Raw genomic sequence first — 22,500 nt, forward strand, 5'->3', positions numbered from 1 at the left:
TATTTTTATAGCTCTTTTCCACAATGGTCTTCAAGCAGCTTTACAGAATATTAGAATAAAGAGTAATGATGTGTTTATCTCTAATGATGAAGACTGGGGGACTCTGGTGAAGGAAAAACTCCCTTAGATGATATAAGAAACCTTGAGAGGAACCAGACTCAAAAGCAGAACCTCATCCTCATTTGGTGACATCAAGAGTGTGATTATAGTCTTTAAACACTACAGAACACTGGAGAGTGAGAACTAACATGAGCACTGGAGTGTGTGATTATGACTGATGATCTTTCTACAGTCTTCTACAGTCATTATGGTTATAAAACTAGGAGCTACTGAGCAACTCATAAAATAACTCAACATCTGAGATCATCACAGATCCAACACCAGCTTCTCCATGCCAGAGCCTTTAAACACTCCAGGAGGTCCAGTGTCAAAACTCCACACATGAAGTGGAATCCAAATGGTACTGGTACGTCTCTAGATGGTTCGGGATGTTTGTGGGTTCGGCATCTACCTACATCAGTACCTGACTTTACTAACACTCTTGTAGCTAAATGAATCTCCACATGGACACTCCAACATCTAAATAAATAGTCTTCTTCAAAAGTATTGGGACAGTTAGAACTGTTCTTTTGATTTTATTAAATACTGAAGATCTTGAGGAGTTTGAAGTAGAAGATGAAGATAAAGATGATGGATCAGAATTTCAGATTAATTCCCTGATGTTTCCATCTGGACGTGTTTAACACTTCAGAACCTTCTGTTTATTAGACCAAATGTCTCAGTAATAACTTCATATATATTGGTGTTTCAATCTTGCTGGTAATAACTGTGATGTTAAGTGTTTTATGGAGGTTCTTCCTTCAGTCTCCTCTTCATGAGATAAAACACTGCTCAGTTGGGTGAAGGTCTGCTAAAGGACATTGCTCAGTGTAAAACATTTCCCCTGATGAAGTTCTGTGGTGCGATGGAGGTGTGTTTTAGGTCTTCTCTGGCTGCATTAGGAAGTTCCTCCTGATTTGATTGAACGCATTTCATTATCAGTAAAGATCAGTAGTGCGCCTGTTCCAGAAGAAGCCATGCAAGTCCAAGTTATGATACCACTACCATTGTGCTTCACCCAGCAGCTCGTGTGTTTATTTTGGTAGAGTCTCAAATTGGTTCCAGAACATTTGTGGATCATCTCTGTAATTTATTTCCGGTCTGGTCTTCTGATTCTTACTGCTGATGAGAGGTTTCTATCACGAGGTATCACCTCCATATTTCTGTCTACTTCACACAGTGGATGTGAGCCCTTCACCACTGCACTGTGGGGGTTGTTGGTGATGTCACTGACTATTGTTTGGGGTTTTTTTGGTTCTCACAGTGTTCCTGTCTTCAGCTGCTGCTGCTGCTGCTTGGCTGATATGTTCCTTGTGTGGCTGTTCAGGATGTTCCAGATTGGTGTAATATCTCCAGTGTGTCTATGTAATGGTTCTGATGGATCTTCTCTCTTATCTCAGTATCTGAATGGTTTGTGTTTCTCCTATACACAACTCTCTGGTCTTCATTTTTTCCCTCTTAATAAAAACACAGTCTGTACAGAAGAAACCCAGGACTCACTCCAAGATATCTTTCAGAGATCTGAAGTGTTGAAGTGATCAGACTAACAGAACTCTCCTGGGTCAGAGCCGAGGTGTTGAACATATTCAGATAAAAATATCAGGAAATGGAGCTGGAATTCCAATCCCTCATCTTCCGATCTCAAACCTAAACGTCTTCAGGTTTCATAAAAAACAACAGAACTGGTTTTACTGATCCAAAACTATTAGAGGAGACTGTAGAACCTTTTTATAATAAACTCTTACAGGATGTTTGTTGTTTTCACCATTCGGTGTAAATCCTGATCCGTAAATCCGTGTGTGTGTGTGTGTGTGTGTGTGTGTGTGTGTGTGTGTGTGTGTGTGTGTGTGTGTGCGTGTTTATAATGATGGTGTCACTCACTCTGTATCCTTCATGCAGCATGCAGCAAAAAGGAAAAGGAAAAAAGAGGAAGAAAAAATAGGGAAACAAAAAATAAAGTATAAAAATAAAATGAAGCAGAATCATGCAGTGAGTCAGTGCTGTAGGTGTGCAGTTCCAGCCCACTGAAGATCTACTGAAGATCTACACAACACCATCAAACACACAGTGAAACACACAGACGTGTTTCCGTCCTCTCACACGCCCCTTTATCTTCATCACTTCATAGCAGGTGGTATGAAAAGGTTTGGAGACTTCTGGTGGAACTGGTGCTGTTCTGTTCCCACATCTGCGATTTCATCACAGACAGCAAGTTAGAACACACCAGACGTTAGACGTGACGTACGTTTGTACAGCGATGCTGCGAAGAGTCATTCGAGGTGTTTCGAGCGCTTCAAGAGCAGAAGAACATCACTGGAAAACAACGAGAGATCAGGAAGACCTTCAACGTGTTCAACCACCCAAAAATGTCAAACAGTCGCCAACTCGTGCATGATGATCGTTAGAGAACGATTCACAAGATCTCACTTCCACACCCACACTACTCGCCAGATTTGGCTCCCGCGGACTTCACTTTCTTCCTGAAGATAAAGATGAAGTTCAGAGCTTGCCGTTCTGGCACCGTTGAGGAGATCCGGCATGAATCGCAGAAGGTGGTCAGGGTCACGTTCCAGAAGATCACTGGAAGCTCTCTATTGCTGTGCAAGTGATCGTGTAAATAAATCGTGTAGATAAATAAAGAACTTTCTTGTAAACAGAGGAACAGAGTCTCCAAACTCTTTGTTTCCACCTCACAGTCAGGTCAATAAATATTTGGACATACAGAATCATGAAGCAAGTTCTCAGTCATAGTAAATACAAGCGCATTACCACAAGATCACCATCAGGAAAGTCTCAGGATCAGGATTCCATTTTTCTAAAAACTTTTACAGTTCTGGAAGAACATCCTACAGATAAAGAAGGAGAAGAAAAGGAACTGCTCATGATCTTAAGCAGACCAGCTGGGGTTATGACGCGGGCGTGTACGGCTACCGGTGAAACTGGTCCTCTTGTATTTACTGATGATGTTGGTGAGGAGAAGAGCTGAAGTAGATATGAAGTGTACAAAAGCTTCAACAGATCTACACACTACACTTGGACCATGAGTCGAGGTGTGCTTCAAAACCATCCCAGGGCTTGTAACGGTAAAGAAGTGGAATTTTTTGCAGTTTCTGTGGGGAAATGTTTTTATAGGACACAAGAACAACAATAACTGCTTCGATGTCCAAATATTTATGGACCTGACTGTGCATGTTCATGAGGGTGCCAATAATTTTAGTCACATTAAATGGGGAATCAGTTCAGTAGAAGACAGGCAGATGGTTCAGGATTGCTCCTCAGAGACGTGTTCATGCTGCCTTGTGTTCGGGTCGTGTTTATAAACGCTCACTACCAAGGCGTTAGAGTGTGTGGTGTATCTCAGCGTGATGAGCAGAAGAACTTACTCTCATCAGGATTCGGAGCTGCCAGTATGGCGCTGTGCTGTTTCTTCACCTGCTCCACGTCCTCCGACAGCTTCTCAATGCAGCCGCGGATCTCCTCCACCTGTACACACACACACACACACACACACACACACACACACACACACGGGGAAAAAGAAGTCGCTGAGAACAACACACTACACAACTCAACACACTACACAACTCAACACACTACACAACTCAACACACCACACAAAAACTCAACACACTACACAACTCAACACACCACACAAAAACTCAACACACTACTCAACTCAACACACCACACAAAAACTCAACACACTACTCAACTCAACACACCACACAACAACTCAACACACCAAACAACAACTCAACACACTACACAACACAACAAACCAGACAACAACTCAACACACTAGACAACTCAACACACTACACAACTCAACACACCACACAACAACTCAACACACCAAACAAAAACTCAACACACTACACAACACAACAAACCAGACAACAACTCCACACTAGACAACTCAACACACTACTCAACTCAACACACCACACAACAACTCAACACACCAAACAACAACTCAACACACTACACAACACAACAAACCAGACAACAACTCAACACACTAGACAACTCAACACACTACACAACTCAACACACCACACAACAACTCAACACACTACACAACTCAACACACTACACAACTCAACATACTGTACAACTTAACACACCGCACAACTCAACATACTGTACAACTCAACACACTACACAACTCAACACACCAAACAACAACTCAACACACTACGCAACTCAACAAACCAGACAACTCAACACACCACACAACTCAACACACTGCACAACACACCACACAACAACTCAACACACCACACAACTCAACATACTGTACAGCTCAACACACTACACAACTCAACACACCAGACAACAAATCAACACACCACACAACTCAAAACACTACACAACTCGACACACCACACAACTCAACATACTGTACAACTCAACACACTACACAACTCAACATACTGTACAACTCAACACACTACACAACTCAACACACTAAACAAATACTCAACACACCACACAACTCAACACACTACACAACTTAACACACCACAAAACAAATCAACACACTTCACAACTCAACACACCGCACAACAACTCAACACACTACACAACTTGACACACCACACAGTGACACTGACACACACACACACACACGCACACACACACACACACACACACACATGCACACACACACACACACACACACACACACATACACACACACCTGCATCCCTCTGTGTGTTAATGTTAAAACTGTAGTGATACATTTCCAAAACACTCCCGCAGTTAAACTCCCACAATGCACCGGGGCAGACTCAGTGCTCACAGTGTATCGAACAGATTACCCATAATGCTCTGTGGTGTCTGTGGGGAACAGAAGTAGGACACTGTGGTGTTTCTCTCCAGACTGCAGCACGGCTTCTTCTATCCCTCCCTCCATCTATCTGTCCATCCCTCTATCCCTTCCTCCCACCCTCCCTCCATCTATCTGTCCCTCCCTCCCACCCTCCCTCTATCTATCTGTCCATCCCTCTATCCCTCCCTCCCACCCTCCCTCCATCTATCTGTCCCTCCCTCCCACCCTCCCTCTATCTATCTGTCCATCCCTCTATCCTTCCCTCCCACCCTCCCTCCATCTATCTGTCCCTCCCTCCCACCCTTCCTCCATCTATCTGTCCATCCCTTTATCCCTCCCTCCCACCCTCCCTCCATCTATCTGTCCCTCCCTCCCACCCTCTCTCTATCTATCTGTCCATCCCTTTATCCCTCCCTCCCACCCTCCCTCTATCTATCTGTCCATCCCTCTATCCCTCCCTCCCACCCTCCCTCTATCTATCTGTCCATCCCTCTGTTCCTCTATCCCACCCTTCCTCCATCCATCTCTCCATCTTTCCATCTATCTGTCCCTCCCTCCCACCCTCCCTCTATCTATCTGTCCATCCCTTTATCCCTCCCTCCCACCCTCCCTCTATCTATCTGTCCATCCCTCTGTTCCTCTCTCCCACCCTTCCTGCATCCATCTCTCCATCTTTCCATCTATCTGTCCCTCCCTCCCACCCTCCCTCTATCTATCTGTCCATCCCTTTATCCCTCCCTCCCACCCTCCCTCTATCTATCTGCCATCCCTCTATCCCTCCCTCCCACCCTCCCTCTATCTATCTGTCCATCCCTCTGTTCCTCTCTCCCACCCTTCCTCCATCCATCTCTCCATCCATCTGTCCCTCCCTCCCACCCTTCCTCCATCCATCTCTCCATCTTTCCATCCCTCTGTCCCTCCCTCCCACCCCCCTCTACTGATCTCTCCATCGCTCTTTCTCTCACTTCCACCCTCCCTCCATCCATCCTTCCTTCCATCTCTCCCTGCAACATCTCTATCTGTCTATCCTTTACCTGCTCGAAGAACTCATCCATGAAGTTCCCTCGGTCGATGTGAACGACTTCCTCATCATCATCACTGTCCTTAGCCTGCAAACACAAACATCAGCAGTTACACACTGATCACACACACACACACACACACACACACACACACACACACACACACACACACACTTTAGTAAAAACTGCTCAGTAAACACAGGAAGGGAAACTCGTTTACATGAAGGACATAAAATCACAAGCTGCTGCTCCTCACATGCTGACCGGAAAAAATGGGCCACTGATACAAACATCCCATGTAGAGAGACTGCGTGAGTGTGATATAAATAACTCTGAGTGAGTGTGTGTGTGTGTGTGTGTGTGTGTGTGTGTGTGTGTGTGTGTGTGTGTGTGTGTGTGTGAGGGCTCTCACATATGGCTGTGTGGGGAGACAGGAGACACTCACCTATATTAAAGGTTTCTTCATTTTTCTGTCTTTAACACAGGACACAAATAAAACCGTCTGATTCTTTAGCCAATCAAACTCCTTTCTAGCAGTCACATGACACACAGCTATCTATACAACCAAAAAAACTAATAAACCACAACCTGATCATTAATCCCACGTTGATAGATCATGTGACTGGTCAGGTCAAGAGGCTTTTATTGTCATTTCTACTATATACAGTTGTACACAGTAAAAACGAGACAACGTTCCTCCTGAACCCTGGTGCTACACCAAACAACACAGAGCTACAACACACAACATACAGCTACATAAAGTACAAACAGACAGACAGACAAGACAAGACAATACACATAACACAAGAGAGTGCCGACCAGTACACCTACTGTACACTCTGAATTTACAGTCGTGTGTAAAGAGGATTATAAACACTAGAACTGAGAGTAAATATAAACAAACACAATGCAGTGCAGAAAACAGCAGCAGCAGCATGTAAACAGTGTAATACTGTTAAGTATAAATTATAATTCATAAATGATGGTGGAATGGATTGAGATGAGTAATGAGTGTGTGTTAAATTCAGGTTGTACAGTTCGGTAACACACAAGTGTTTAATGTTCATGTTTTGTTAACCTCTAATCGGTCCTTGGGGTCTATATGACCCCAATCGACTTTTCCTTGATTAAAAAAAGGGTTCCCTTCATCTGAGTGGAATAATATTTTGTGACTTTTCCTACATAATCTATCTATACACACACAAAAAAACTGGGCTTGATTCGGTTGTTTTGAAGGTATGTAAAAAAAATTTTTCACTTCTGGTCTTCGGGGTCAATATGACCCCACATTGAAATATATGGGAAATGTGAAAAAAACTCAATATTTTTTCTTCATTTGTCAAAAAAAAAAAATCTATAAATCCAGCATAAATCAGAAATTTAGATCATCATTTAAGTGATTTTTCCATAAAAATAATATTTCATATGCAAGCTTATGGCGTAGTTGAGGAATTGTGTGGTAAATAGGTACAAAAGTACTTCATATCTCCCAAAACACAGCATTAATGAATAGATGAGAAGTAAACAAAAAAAATATATATTATTTGTATAATTAAAAATGTATATTTTTTGTATAATTTCTCTATCAATTGTTGGGGTCATATAGACCCCAAAGACCAGATTTGTAAACAGGAAACGAAGACCTTATGAGGGTTAAAGTGGATAAACACTGCTCATTTCTATTCATTATAATTCTTCTATTATATTACAATCATTTTTATCTTTTTTTTTATCACACATTATTAGTTAATTCTTTCTCTGTTAAAACACAACTTTATGAAGCTACGAGATTCCCAGATAGAAATAGATGGAATCGTAGTGTTTGTGTGTGTGTGTGTGTGTGTGTGTGTGTGTGTGTGTGTGTGTGTGTGTGTGTGTGTGTGTGTGTGTGTGGTATGACTGTCCTCACTTTCACTTCCTCATTTATCAATGTTTATCTGCTGCTGAATAATGAATGAGCTTTATTGCTCTCTTACTCGGGCAGACCACACCACACACACACACACACACACACACACACACACACACACACACACACACACACACACACATACATTAAAGGAAAAGGTAGGTGTGTGTTTAAAAGCAGATCTTGTCTAAAATGTCAGCCATTAGACAAGTGTTCTATGAGAGTAAAAGCTTCCGGTAATCAGGATTCTGCGCTCATACAAACACACACACACACACACACACACACACACACACACATACAAACACATATACACACACACACACACATACACACACACACACACACACACACACACACACACACACTTCAGCGGTTTAGTCCTTATACAGTATGTATATGAGTGCCCTGTCCATTAAGGGGCATGTCCTGAGAGGTGAAGGGCTAAAGCTAAAAAAAAAAATAAAGCTGTGTTCAGCTCACTGACAGGACATGACTATGCCCCAGAAATAAAGCAGATCAGACACACACACACACACACACACACACACACACACACACACACACACACACACACACATGTGTGTACCATGCCTGGGGGTAAATGTAAGTGTAAGTACAATGTTGGTGTGAGGAGTACAGTGTGAGTACAGTGTGAGGAGTACAGTGTGATTAAAGTGTGATTGTAAAGGGGCACGTTGTGAGTACAGTGTGAGTGTGAGGAGTACAGAGTGAATGTGAAGAGTACAGTCTGAGAAGTACAGTGTGAGTGTGAGGAGTACAATGTGAGTACAGTGTGAGTGTGAGGAGTACAGTGTGAGGAGAACAGTGTAAGAAGTACAGTGAGTGAGATAATTACAGTGGAGTACAATGTGAGTGTGAGGAGTGTAGAGAGGGTGTACAGTGTGCGTGTGAGAAGAACAATCTGAGGAGTACAGAGTGGGTGTGAGGAGTACAGTGTGAGTACAGTCTGAGTGTGAGGAGTACAGTGTGAGTACAGTGTGAGTGTTAGGAGTACAGTGTGGGGAGTACAGTGAGTGCGATAATTACAGTGGAGTACAGTGTGAGTGTGAGGAGAACGGTCTGAGGAGTACAGAGTGAGTGTGAGGAGTACAGTGTGAGTACAGTCTGAGTGTGTGGAGTACAGTGTGAGTACAGTGTGAGTGTTAGGAGTACAGTGTGGGGAGTACAGTGAGTGCGATAATTACAGTGGAGTACAATGTGAGTGTGAGGAGTGTAGAGTGAGGAGTACAGTGTGAGTGTGAGGAGAACGGTCTGAGGAGTACAGAGTGAGTGTATGGAGTACAGTGTGAGTACAATGTGAGTGTGAGGAGTACAGTGTGAGGAGTACAGTGAGTGTGATAAGTACAGTGGAGTACAGTGTGAGTGTAAGGAGTGTAGAGTGAGGAGTACAGTGTGAGTGTGAGGAGAACGGTCTGAGGAGTACAGAGTGAGTGTGAGGAGTACAGTGTGAGTACAGTGTGAGTGTGAGGAGTACAGTGTGAGGAGTACAGTAAATATGATAAGTACAGTGAAGTACAGTGTGAGTGTAAGGAGTGTAGAGTGAGGAGTACAGTGTGAGGAGAACAGTGTGAGGAGTACAGTAAGTATGATAAGTACAGTGGAGTACAGTGTGAGTGTGAGGAGTACAGTGTAAGAAATACAGTGTGAGTGTGAGGAGAACAGTCTGAGGAGTACAGCGTGAGTGTGAGGAGTACAGTGTGAGTACAGTGTGAGTGTGAGGAGTACAGTGTGAGGAGTACAGTGTGAGTGTGAAGAGAACAGTCCGAAGAGTACAGTGTGAGTGTGAGGAGTACAGTGTAAGGGAATACAGTGTGAGTGTGAGGAGAACAGTCTGAGGAGTACAGCGTGAGTGTGAGGAGTACAGTGTGAGTACAGTGTGAGTGTGAGGAGTACAGTGTGAGGAGAACAGTGTGAGTGTGAAGAGAACAGTCTGAGGAGTACAGTGTGAATGTGAGGAGTACAGTGTAAGGGAATACAGTGTGAGTGTGAGGAGAACAGTCTGAGGAGTACAGCGTGAGTGTGAGGAGTACAGTGTGAGTACAGTGTGAGTGTGAGGAGAACAGTCTGAGGAGTACAGTGTGAGTGTGAGTGTGAGGAGTACAGTGTGAGTACAGTGTGAGTGTGAGGAGAACAGTCTGAGGAGTACAGTGTGAGTGTGAGTGTGAGGAGTACAGTGTGAGTACAGTGTGAGTGTGAGGAGTACAGTGTAAGGAGTACAGTGAGTGTGATAAGTACAGTGGAGTACAGTGTGAGTGTGAGGAATACAGTGTAAGAAGTACAGTATTTACAGATTAGTACAGTGTGAGTACAGTGTGAGTGTGATCCTGAATGATGGTGATCAGAGATCATTTACACTTTTGGTAAAATCAGATAGTATTTAAACAGCAGTAGAACTGATGGTTCTGTTTAATAGCGTAGGTAATTACATTTCTACAGGCTCAGTGTGAAGAGAACTCACAGGACTGGGAAAAACAACTGTGCAGAAATCACTAATCAGTGAGTATCATCAGGAAAAAAGCTTCAATTTCCTAGCAAGTATAAAGATGGGACTCTGGAACAATGGACAAATTTAGGGCTACCGACTACCTGAATCTACTGAATGGCCAAGTGTTTCCATCAACTGATTTTTTCTTCCATGATGGCATGAGCATTCTCCAAGATGACGATGCCAGGATTCATGTGGCTCAATACATGAAAGGGAGGTTCAGGGTGTATGAGATATTTTCACACATAGATTGGTCTCTACTGAGTCCAGAGCTTAACCCCACTGAGAAACATGAGATGTGGTGTATATGAGAATACAAGATCTTGGCAAGAAATACATGAAGCTCTGGGTGGAAATGAGTGTTGTGACATTGCATGAAAGTGTGGAAACCAAGCCATGGAGAATTCCTGCCATAAGCAAAGCTAAATGGATTCAAACAAGTATTGCAGTGTGTTACTTTTTTTGACAGGCAGTGTGTGTGTGTGTGTGTGTGTGTGTGTGTGTGTGTGTGTGTGTGTGTGTGTGTGTGTGTGTGAAAAGAGAAAAAATAGTATCGGTGTAGTGTAGCACTATACATGAAGTCCCTGTAAAGAAGGCATTACTATAGAAACCATAACCATCCGATGTGTGTATGGTGTGTATTAACATGTGTGTTGTGTGTGTGTGACCTGCTGCTGTGTCTGTGGTGTAATAAAATATCCGTATTATATTAATATTTAATAATAACACACTGCTGAGTTCATGTCTATAAATCAGGATTTATAGTTTTACTTTATGGTTGTGTCTGATGTGTGTGAGATGAACAGCGCTGCTTTACATAAACCAGGGCTCAGATTACACACCTCAGACCATCTGTCAGCTGCACACACACACACACACACACACACAGAGTGTATGGTAACTGTGTGACCTTAATGTAAGCAGTGGAGGTAAACATGAGGCTGTTTTTAGTCAGTGAAACGGAGTGTATTGTGTCTGGTAGGTGGAGTCAGTACACGGATGAACTGGTGAAGGGAATTATGGGATTGCTTCATTCAAAACATGCTAAAACCTAAACTAGCATTACATTTACATGGACATTAACAGCATGTAGCAGACGTCCGTGTCCAGAGCGACGTACAAAAGTGCTTTGAGTCTCAGTAATGAATAAATCTACACTGTACACTGGATTACACACTTAATATAAATCACACTACAACTCTTTTTATAAAGCAAACGTGGAAAGTGTTAGTTGAAGTGTTTCAGGAAGATGAAGATCAACCATCACTTGTAGATAGTCAGGGACTCTGCTGTTCAGACATCTAGGGGAAGTTCATTCCACCACCTCGGTGCCAGAACAGAGAAGAGCCTTGAAGTGTACTTACCTCTCATTCTGAGAGAAGGTGGTACCAGTGGAGCAGTGCTGGAGGATCTCAGACAGCGTGGTGCAGTGCGAGATGTGATGAGGTCTCTGAGGTATGATGGTGCTGGTCCATTTTTTGAATCTAATATGTGCAGCTACTGGAAGCCAGTGGAGGAGCAGCAGTGGGGTGGTGTGGGAGAACTTGGGCTGATTGAACACAAGTCGTGCAGCTGCGTTTTGGATCATTTGCAGTGGATGAATAGTGTTCAGGGGAAGATCTGCCAGCAAAGAGCTGCAGTAGTCCAGTCTCAAAATCACAAGAGTCTGAACAAGAACCTGGGCAGCCTGTGTGGAGAGAAATGATTGAATCCTTTGGATGTTGTAGAGAAGAAATTGACAGGAACGAGACACATTAGTGACATGTGGGAAGAAGGACAGTTCATTGTCCATAGTTACCCCGAGGTTACGAGCAGTGGCTGAAGGGGAGAGCAGAGAGTCATGAAGTGTTATTCGAAGATCTTGACCTGGAGATAAATCACCTGGAGATAGCCAGCAGTTCTGTTTTGCTGGGGTTGAGTTTTAATTAGGGATGCACCGAATATTCGGCCACCAAAAATTTGGGGCCGAAAATGGCCCAAAAATGCATTTTCGGTTTTCGGCAAACAGTTTGTTGTAATGACGCAAACAGAAACCGCGCCCTGCACGTGCTTGTCTGCACGTTTTCCCAGATATCCTGATTTCAGTATATCTGGGAAAGATCCACGATTAGCGATTTGCAAAACATGTAATGCCGAAATTCTCTTAATACCATCATTAAAACCTTCTCTGACCATTCAATCAATGGATGTAAAAGTGCTGATGTTATTAGACGCCTGCTAGAGGGCCTCAGTGCTGCCAACTTAAAATCTGATTGGTTACAGAAACAGCCTTCAAGCAACATGGACTTGAATCTAACAAAAGCCAGTCCTGTTCATTTCTGAAGGCATGACTGCAACATATGAGGTGGAGCCAGAAATTGGACTGGATACAAATTCTGACGTAAAAATTACGCTTGGTGGCGTGTGTGTGTTTGTGTGTTTGTGTGTGTGTGTGTGTGTGTGTGTGTGTGTGTGTGTGTGTGTGTGTATGTATGTGTGTGTGTGTGTGTGTGTGTGTGTGTGTGTGTGTGTGTGTGTATGTATGTGTGTGTGTGTGTGTGTGTGTGTGTGTGTGTGTGTGTGTGTGTATGTATGTGTGTGTGTGTGTGTGTGTGTGTGTGTGTGTGTGTGTGTGTGTGTATATATGTATGTGTGTTTGTGTGTTTGTGTGTGTGTGTGTGTGTGTGTGTGTGTGTGTGTGTGTGTGTGTGTGTGTATGTATGTGTGTGTGTGTGTGTGTGTGTGTGTGTGTGTATGTGTGTGTGTGTGTTTGTTTGTTTGTATGTGTGTATGTATGTGTGTGTGTGTGTGTGTGTGTGTGTGTATGTGTGTGTGTGTGTTTGTATGTGTGTATGTATGTGTGTGTGTGTGTGTTTGTTTGTATGTGTGTATGTGTGTGTGTGTGTGTGTGTGTGTATGTGTGTGTGTGTGTGTGTGTGTTTGTATGTGTGTATGTATGTGTGTGTGTGTGTGTGTGTGTGTGTGTGTGTGTGTGTTTGTTTGTATGTATGTATGTGTGTGTGTGTGTGTGTGTGTGTGTGTGTGTGTGTGTGTGTGTGTGTGTGTGTGTGTATGTATGTGTGTGTGTGTGTGTGTGTGTGTGTGTGTGTGTGTGTGTGTGTGTGTGTGTGTGTGTGTGTTTGTATGTGTGTATGTGTGTGTGTGTGTGTGTGTGTGTGTGTGTGTGTGTGTGTGTGTGTTTGTTTGTATGTATGTATGTATGTGTGTGTGTGTGTGTGTGTGTGTGTGTATGTGTGTGTGTGTGTGTGCGCATGCACGTGGGTGTTTTTATCCTACAGTTATTATTGTTCTCAGTAGCTGCCTGAGAGATTTTTAGCTAAATTTAGATGATTGTGTTTTTTGTCCTCGTTTGCTCTGATGTTCGTCACACATTTCCTATTAAACAACATCATGAGGATAGATTTCTAATATTGGTGTCTGTACACAGGTCAATATTGTGTACACAGCAGTGTATGAACTCCTATTGAATCAGCAGCTAAATGGAGGTCAGTGTGTGAGTGTAATGATCTGAAGTGACATTAACATCGTCTGTGGCTGTATTCAGAGTCAGGTTAAGAGTGCAGTGAGGAGCTAATACTCAACATAACACACACACACACACACACACACACACACACACACACACACACACACACACACACACACAAGGAGGTGAAGTTTGTATAAAACAGAAGCAGGATCTGGTTAAACGGAGGTGCAGGTTTTCTGTGTGTTACAGTCTACAGACTGTAGTTACCAGTTCCAGAAGAACGTTAGGTCAAACTTTCCTTCACACCACCATCATGTTATCTTCATCAACCCATAAACACACATACTGACTACTTTATAAAGTCAATAAATAAGAATTAAATATGAATAAAAGCTCCTGCATCTCCATCTCACACATATCACAATCCTATCTCCATTTCATGTCTTTCATTACTTTCATGTCTCCACTCGAGTGTGCATGAGCTCGTTCTCCACAGAGAACCTATAAAACACAGTGATTGCTGGATCGAGTGCTATTCTATTCACTGTGCTGCTGAATGAAGACTTTTGAAATGAAAGCAGTGATTTGTGTGAGAAAATAAAGGTAGACTCCACTCTTCTGTGAAGATGTTCAACTAGATTTTGTGGAGATTCATTCAGGTACAAGGGTGTTAGTAAAGTCAGGTACTGATGTAGGTAAGAAGATGAGGAGGCCTGGGGTGCAGTCAGTGTTCACATTCATCCAAAGGTGTTCAATAGGGTTGAAATTCTGTAGCAGGAGATCTTCCACATCTTCCAAATTATTGAAATCAGATCTCAATGGAGCTGGCTTTGTGCACACGTGCATTGTCATGCTGTGAACAGGTTTGGGTCTTCTGGTTCAAATGCATCCAAAAACCTCTAAAACAATTGTCTCTCTAACATTGTACAGTTTGGAGAAGAACCACATATGACTGGAATAATCAAGTGTCCCAATACTTTTGCCCATGCAGTGTGTGTGTGTGATGTACGAGGCTCTAGTTGTTTAGGCATGATGAGAAAATCGTTGCTTCTACTCAAGACATCAACATTTATTTCAATAAAAGTTGAAGTTTAGAAGACCCTCTTGAACATCTAAATAACGTCAGTATGTTTAAGGGCTGAAGGTCCCCCCAAGGATTATTAATATATTACATATATACCAGAGTGAGGGTTTCCATCACTCTATCTGTGAAGATGATGATGATGATGATGTGGGTGGATGTTCTCCCTGATGTGGGCTGACGGTTATTTTAGCACTCGGCTTCACATCGTTCATGGTATTTGTGGGTTTTGTTTTCTGCATCTTGGAGCGGAGATCAATAAAGTACCTTCAGAATGACTAAGCACAATTACAGAGCATTAAAGACGAGTTAACCCTCTGCCCCGGCCACCCCCTAACGTTCTACTGCAATACCACTGCATCACTCGTTCCTACAGCATTCCCTCCACCCACACACTCACACCTCCACCCACACCCACTCACACCTCCACCCACACACTCTCACACCTCCACCCACACACACTCACACCTCCACCCACACACTCTCACACCTCCTCTCACACCTCCACCCACACACTCTCACACCTCCTCTCACACCTCCACCCACACACTCTCACACCTCCTTTCACACCTCCACCCACACACACTCACACCTCCACCCACTCACACCTCCATCCACAATTTCACACCTCCACCCACACACTCTCACACCTCCACCCACACACACTCACACCTCCACCCACACACTTTCACACCTTCACCCACACACTCTCACACCTCCACCCACACACTCTCACACCTCCTCTCACACCTCCACCCACACACTCTCAAACCTCCTTTCACACCTCCACCCACACACACTCACACCTCCACCCACTCACACCTCCACCCACACAGTCTCACACCTCCTTTCACACCTCCACCCACACACACTCACACCTCCACCCACTCACACCTCCACCCACACACGTTCACACCTCCACCCACACACTCTCACACCTCCTCTCACACCTCCACCCACACACTCTTACACCTCCTCTCACACCTCCACCCACTCACACCTTCACCCACACAGTCTCACACCTTCACCCACACCATCACACACCTCCACCCACACACTCTCAAATCTTACCCACACCATCTCACACCTCCACCCACACACACTCACACCTCCACCCATTCACATCTCCACCCACACACTCTCACACCTCCACCCACACACTCTCACACCTCCTTTCACACCTCCACCCAAACACTCTCACACCTCCTGTCACACCTCCACTCACATAGTTTCACACCTCCACCCACACCGTTTTACACCTCCACCCACACACACTCACACCTCCACCCACACACTCACATCCCCACCCACACACACTCACACCTCCACCCACACACACTCACACCTGCACCCACACACTCACAAATCCACCCACACACTCACACCTCCATCCACACACTTACATCTCCACCCACACACTCTCACACCTCCTCTCACACCTTTACCCACACAGCCTCACACCTTCACCCACACCATCACACACCTATACTCACACCTCCACCCACACACTCTCAAACATTCTCCCACACCATCACACACCTCCACTCACACAAAAACTAAAATCTCAACAGTTTTCCACAGATCTACTGTCCATTCCCTTTGTTTCTGGGCCCAAGCAAGTCTCTTCTGCTTGTTCTTCTGAAGTAATGTTTTTTTGTTGTTGTTGCTGCAATTCCACTGTGAAAGCCTGAATCACACAGTCTCCTCTGAACAGTAGATGTTGAAATATTTCTGCTACTTGAACTCTGAAAAGCATTTATGCTAATTGGTGGTTTCTGAGGCTGGTAATTCTAATAAACTTATCCTCTGCAGCAGAGGTAGCCCTTATCATAGCGTTTGATGGTTTTAGAGACTGAATTCGGGAAAACATTTAAAATTCTTGAGATGTTTCAGATTCACTGACCTTCATAATTCTTTTAAGTAATAATGGATCTTTTCTCTTTGCTTAATGTTTAATGTTTCTTGCTTTAATCTGGATTTGTACAGTAGTTGTAGCAGCACTAATAGTGATATTGACTCTGTACTCACACTTTCCTCTGCACAACACAACTGATGTTCTAAAGCACATTAAGAAGTTAAGAAATGTCACAAATGAACTCTTGATAAAACACACATGTAACCTGAAACCAATTCCAGGTGACACTTCATGATTCTGATGAGAAAACGCCAGGAGTTTGCTGAGCAGCAATCAAAGCTACAATTTTACATATAAAACATATTCTGGGTTCTTTAACATGTTTCTGTTTACAACAGAATTCCAGACATGTTCTTTCATAGTTCTTTAATATTAATGTACAAATACAAAAAAAAAAAAACCCACACAAAAGGAGAACGAGTGTCCAAACTACTGTATTTACATAGACACGCCCACATTCATGCAGGTGTTGTGACAGTGAGCCAATAAAAGACCTCAGGTTTCCAGTATTCCAGCAAAAAAAAAAAGGGGGTTTAAAAGTGAAATTAAACTGTTCACTGATTCGCAGAGAAAACAAATGCTTCAGTTTCAAATGTTACACCTGAGATCAGATTGTGGCATCAATAAGAACCCATGAAGCTCCACAGCTTTGGACCAAGTACATATGCGTTTTGACCACCTGCTCCTGCTAGCTAAGCTAGATAGCTAACATTGCTAATTTTAGAGATGCGCATAACAGAAAGCGGTTGTCATGGTAACTTTAAAATATACAGTGCCAGGATTAACAAATCAGAAAAGAGAAAATGAGTGAGAATGTAATTCGAAACCTATGTGACTAATGTAAGCGAGTGTACTAGCATTACGCTAATCAGCAGAATTTAGCATTAAACTAGCTTCACATTGTAGAGATGCTCCTCAAGTATGAACATTCAGTATGATGAGCTGTGAGATTTACACTTTCATTACTTGTTAGCTATATTAGCATCAGAGCTTTAGACCCCAGATCCTGTATGTATTCCGATTCAGATTCATTTGAGGTGAAAATAATGAAGGATTCCTTTTTCATTCTTTAAAAGTTAATAAATAATATTAATAAGAAAATAGACATAAATGGATGTGGTGGTAAAGGGAGGTAATAGCGTACAGCTATGTATAGCGTTCAGCGGAGGCAGTGGTGATGGTGGACCGCGGTTTCAAACCACCGCAGCAGTTTTAAATTTAGTAAAACTGTCCGCCGGTGGCTGTGTGTGACCTTACACACCCGTCTCTCTCCTTCACACACACACACACACACACACACACACACACACACACACACACACACACACACACACACACACACACACACACACACACACACACACACTGACTGCTGAGTAAACACAGCTCCATGACAGAGCACATTATTCTAATAATCAGTACAAACTAAATGTGGCACTAACGAGGGTCCCTGGGTGAGGCGCATTCTCATTCACTCAAGTGTGTCTCATTCAGACGGGACTCAGGTGGAGATCAGTTCTCTACAACAGTAGTTACTGTATGGTTTCCATAGTAACAGTGTGTATAGCACATGCTGCTCTGATCATAAACTGATTATCATTAATGTGGTGGTGTTTATTTTAAAGAAAGGAGATGTTTGTGTGAGATGTATGGAAGGAGTCTCCAGTGTCAGGGGTCATGAGGGACGCTGTGACACATCATGACGGTTTCTCAGGAACGCTGCTGATTGTGCTTGTAGAATATGTATTCTATATAGAAGAAAAGACTGAGGTTCTTGTTCATATCGTTACCATAGCGATTATTATTTTCCGCTGACACACAGTGTTATTCCTTCTATACAAATAAATATAAATATAAAATAAAATATTCGTCCATCCATCTGTCCATCTATCCATTTACTCAGTCATCCATCTGTTCATCTATCCATCCTGCACCTCCACACTCCAGCTTCATTTTCACACAACACTTTTTCAGGTCAAAGTCCTGAGACACAGGTGATGGTTACAGGAGCCAGAGAAATGAGTGATGTTTAGATGTTTGGAGGAATGAGTGATGTTTGGAGGAATGAGTGATGTTTAGATGTTTGGAGGAATGAATGATGTTTAGATGTTTGGAGGAATGAGTGATGTTTAGATGTTTGGAGGAATGAGTGATGTTTAGATGTTTGGAGGAATGAATGATGTTTAGATGTTTGGAGGAATGAGTGATGTTTAGAGGAATGAGTGATGTTTAAATGTTTGGAGGAATGAGTGATGTTTAGAGGAATGAGTGATGTTTAGATGTTTGGAGGAATGAGTGATGTTTAGATGTTTGGAGGAATGAATGATGTTTAGATGTTTGGAGGAATGAATGATGTTTAGATGTTTGGAGGAATGAGTGATGTTTAGATGTTTGGAGGAATGAGTGATGTTTAGATGTTTGGAGGAATGAGTGATGTTTAGAGGAATGAGTGATGTTTAAATGTTTGGAGGAATGAGTGATGTTTAGATGTTTGGAGGAATGAATGATGTTTAGATGTTTGGAGGAATGAGTGATGTTTAGATGTTTGGAGGAATGAGTGATGTTTAGATGTTTGGAGGAATGAGTGATGTTTAGAGGAATGAGTGATGTTTAGATGTTTGGAGGAATAAGTGATGTTTAGATGTTTGGAGGAATGAGTGATGTTTAGATGTTTGGAGGAATGAGTGATGTTTAGATGTTTGGAGGAATGAGTGATGTTTAGAGGAATGAGTGATGTTTAGATGTTTGGAGGAATGAGTGATGTTTAGATGTTTGGAGGAATGAGTGATGTTTAGATGTTTGGAGGAATGAGTGATGTTTAGATGTTTGGAGGAATGAGTGATGTTTAGATGTTTGGAGGAATGAGTGATTTTTAGATGTTTGGAGGAATGAGTGATGTTTAGATGTTTGGAGGAATGAGTGATGTTTAGATGTTTAAAGGAATGAGTGATGTTTAGATGTTTGGAGGAATGAGTGATGTTTAGATGTTTGGAGGAATGAGTGATGTTTAGATGTTTAAAGGAATGAGTGATGTTTAGATGTTTGGAGGAATGAGTGATGTTTAGATGTTTAAAGGAATGAGTGATGTTTAGATGTTTGGAGGAATGAGTGATGTTTAGATGTTTGGAGGAATGAGTGATGTTTAGATGTTTGGAGGAATGAGTGATGTTTAGATGTTTAAAGGAATGAGTGATGTTTAGATGTTTGGAGGAATGAGTGATGTTTAGATGTTTGGAGGAATGAGTGATGTTTAGATGTTTAAAGGAATGAGTGATGTTTAGATGTTTGGAGGAATGAGTGATGTTCTGTTGTCCAGAGAAACTAGTAGAATAATGTGTGCATTTAAAAGTGCTGATGTTACAAAAGGCAAAGCTGAAGGTGGACTCAGTAACCTTCATCACCAATCTGCAGCAGCTGTCAGAAGATGTGGGGGAGGGAAGAAGGTAAAGGTGGGAGGGGTATATGAGGGAGGGGTGGGTTTTATAGGGGGAGGAGTTTATAGGGGGGGGGTTGTGAGGGATGGAAGGAGTTTAGGGGAGGGGTGGGTTTTATAGGGGGAGGAGTTTATGGGGGAGGGGTTTGTGAGGGATGGAAGGAGTTTATGGGGAGGGGTGGGTTTTATAGGGGGAGGAGTTTATGGGGGAGGGGTGGGGTTGCACAATTACCTCTGCAGCTGTACTGCCATAAAGCAGGTCATATAATACACATGTGTAGAACCAGCAAAGTCTCTCTGAAAGCCATCCATCTGTTCCTTCATCTGTTCATTCATCTGTTCATTCATCCATTCAGCCAACCATCTCTTCATCCATAAATCACTCTGTCCTAACAACTGCATTTCAGTCCTCAACCCATCATCTAATATCTAATGACCTCTTTTACATTCATTTCAACATGGTTCCATTTTTCCATTGGTTCATCTACTGGTTTATCTATTTCTCCACTAGTTCATCCTTCTCTCTGCAGGTTCATCCACCTTTTTAAAAGTTCATCCATCTCTTGATCATTTTATTTCTCTCTCTACAGGTTTTTATCCACCTCCCCACTGGTTCATCCAACCGTGCTCAAGAAACATCTCTCTACATCTCTCCACTGGTTCATCTAATTGCCCACAATATCATCCAATCTCATCTACATTTTCATCCACCTCTCTACATCTCCATCCGCATCTCTAATCTTTATCCACCTCTCTACATCTCCATCCACTTCTACATTTTCATCCACCTCTCTACATCTTCATCCACCTCTCTAATCTTTATCCACCTCTCTACATCTCCATCCACCTCTACATCTTCATCCACCTCTTTACATCTCCATCCACATCTACATTTTTATCCACCCCTCTACATCTCCATCCACCTCCAGACTGATTTACATTTATTCCTTTTACACTCAATTTAAACTGAAACGAAGCGTTTAGATGATTTGGGGATTAAGTGGATCACTGGCAGCTTGGAGGTGCTGGGATTTGAACTAATAACCTTCTAATCCAAAGCCCAATGCCTTAACCACTTAGTAACCACCTTCCTGGTTCCATTCTCTTTTTCAGTAGTTCATCTTTCCCTCTACATGTTAATCTACAACCTCCACAACATCAACATCTGTAACATCTGCAGCACATCTGCAGACCCCCTCCATCAGCAGCAATAGCAGGTGTGGATTTATGACTCTTCTCCTGGAGCAGCAGGTTCTATCATCTCCACCAAGCAGTGTGTGTTAATGGAGAGAGGGGAGCAGGACTCATGCTGCAGTGCACACCCACATTACAGACTCACACACACACACACACACACACACACACACACACACACACACACACACACACACACACACATATCACAGACTCACACACTCAAACATACACACACATACACACATATACACACTCACACACACACACACACACACATATATATATATACACACACACACACACACACACAGACCTGCTCGATGCTGCAGCATGGATCAGAAGAACAACAGCGGCAGATGAAAATATTCTTTCGGATGAAGGAGATGGTGAAGGTGTGGATGAAGGCGACGGTGATGTTGTGGATGAAGGCGATGGTGAAGGTGTGGATGAAGGCGATGGTGAAGGTGTGGATGAAGGCAACGGTGAAGGTGTGGATGAAGGCGACGGTGAAGGTGTGGATGAAGGCGATGGTGAAGGTGTGGATGAAGGCGACGGTGATGTTGTGGATGAAGGCGATGGTGAAGGTGTGGATGAAGGCGATGGTGAAGGTGTGGATGAAGGCGATGGTGAAGGTGTGGATGAAGGCGACGGTGATGTTGTGGATGAAGGCGATGGTGAAGGTGTGGATGGAGGCGATGGTGAAGGTGTGGATGAAGGCGATGGTGAAGGTGTGGATGAAGGCGACGGTGATGTTGTGGATGAAGGCGATGGTGAAGGTGTGGATGAAGGCGACGGTGATGTTGTGGATGAAGGCGACGGTGATGTTGTGGATGAAGGCGATGGTGATGGTGTGGATGAAGATGATGTTGTGGATGAAGGCGATGTTGTGGATGAAGGAGAAGGCGATGGTGTGGATGAAGTCGATGGTGAAGGTGTGGATGAAGGCGATGGTGTGGGTGTGGATGAAGGCGATGGCGATGGCGATGGTGTGGATGAAGGCGATGGCGATGGTGTGGATGAAGGCGATGGCGATGG

The 22,500-nt window shown here is 43.2% G+C and overlaps 1 protein-coding gene and 1 long non-coding RNA gene across 2 annotated transcripts in view; one reads left to right on the plus strand and one right to left on the minus strand.

Annotated features, from left to right (window-relative positions):
* The window catches only part of LOC310716796 (syntaxin-1B), a 31,720-nt gene that overhangs the window by 5,406 nt on the left and 3,814 nt on the right, over positions 1–22,500 (minus strand). Inside the window, exons 2-3 of the mRNA XM_083524235.1 lie at positions 5,965–6,039; positions 3,483–3,582 (exon numbers count right to left, since the gene is read on the minus strand). Of these exons, the coding sequence (XP_083380361.1) occupies positions 3,483–3,582; positions 5,965–6,039 (175 nt within the window). The remainder of the gene's footprint in view (positions 1–3,482; positions 3,583–5,964; positions 6,040–22,500) is intronic.
* On the plus strand, positions 18,326–21,437 carry LOC310716230. Its single transcript, XR_014530538.1, has 3 exons — positions 18,326–19,197; positions 19,928–20,308; positions 20,445–21,437. It is a non-coding gene; the product is annotated as an uncharacterized lncRNA (long non-coding RNA).

This window comes from Silurus aristotelis (genome assembly GCF_946808225.1).
Source record: "Silurus aristotelis genome assembly, chromosome: 21".
Classification (NCBI taxonomy): Eukaryota; Metazoa; Chordata; class Actinopteri; order Siluriformes; family Siluridae; genus Silurus; species Silurus aristotelis.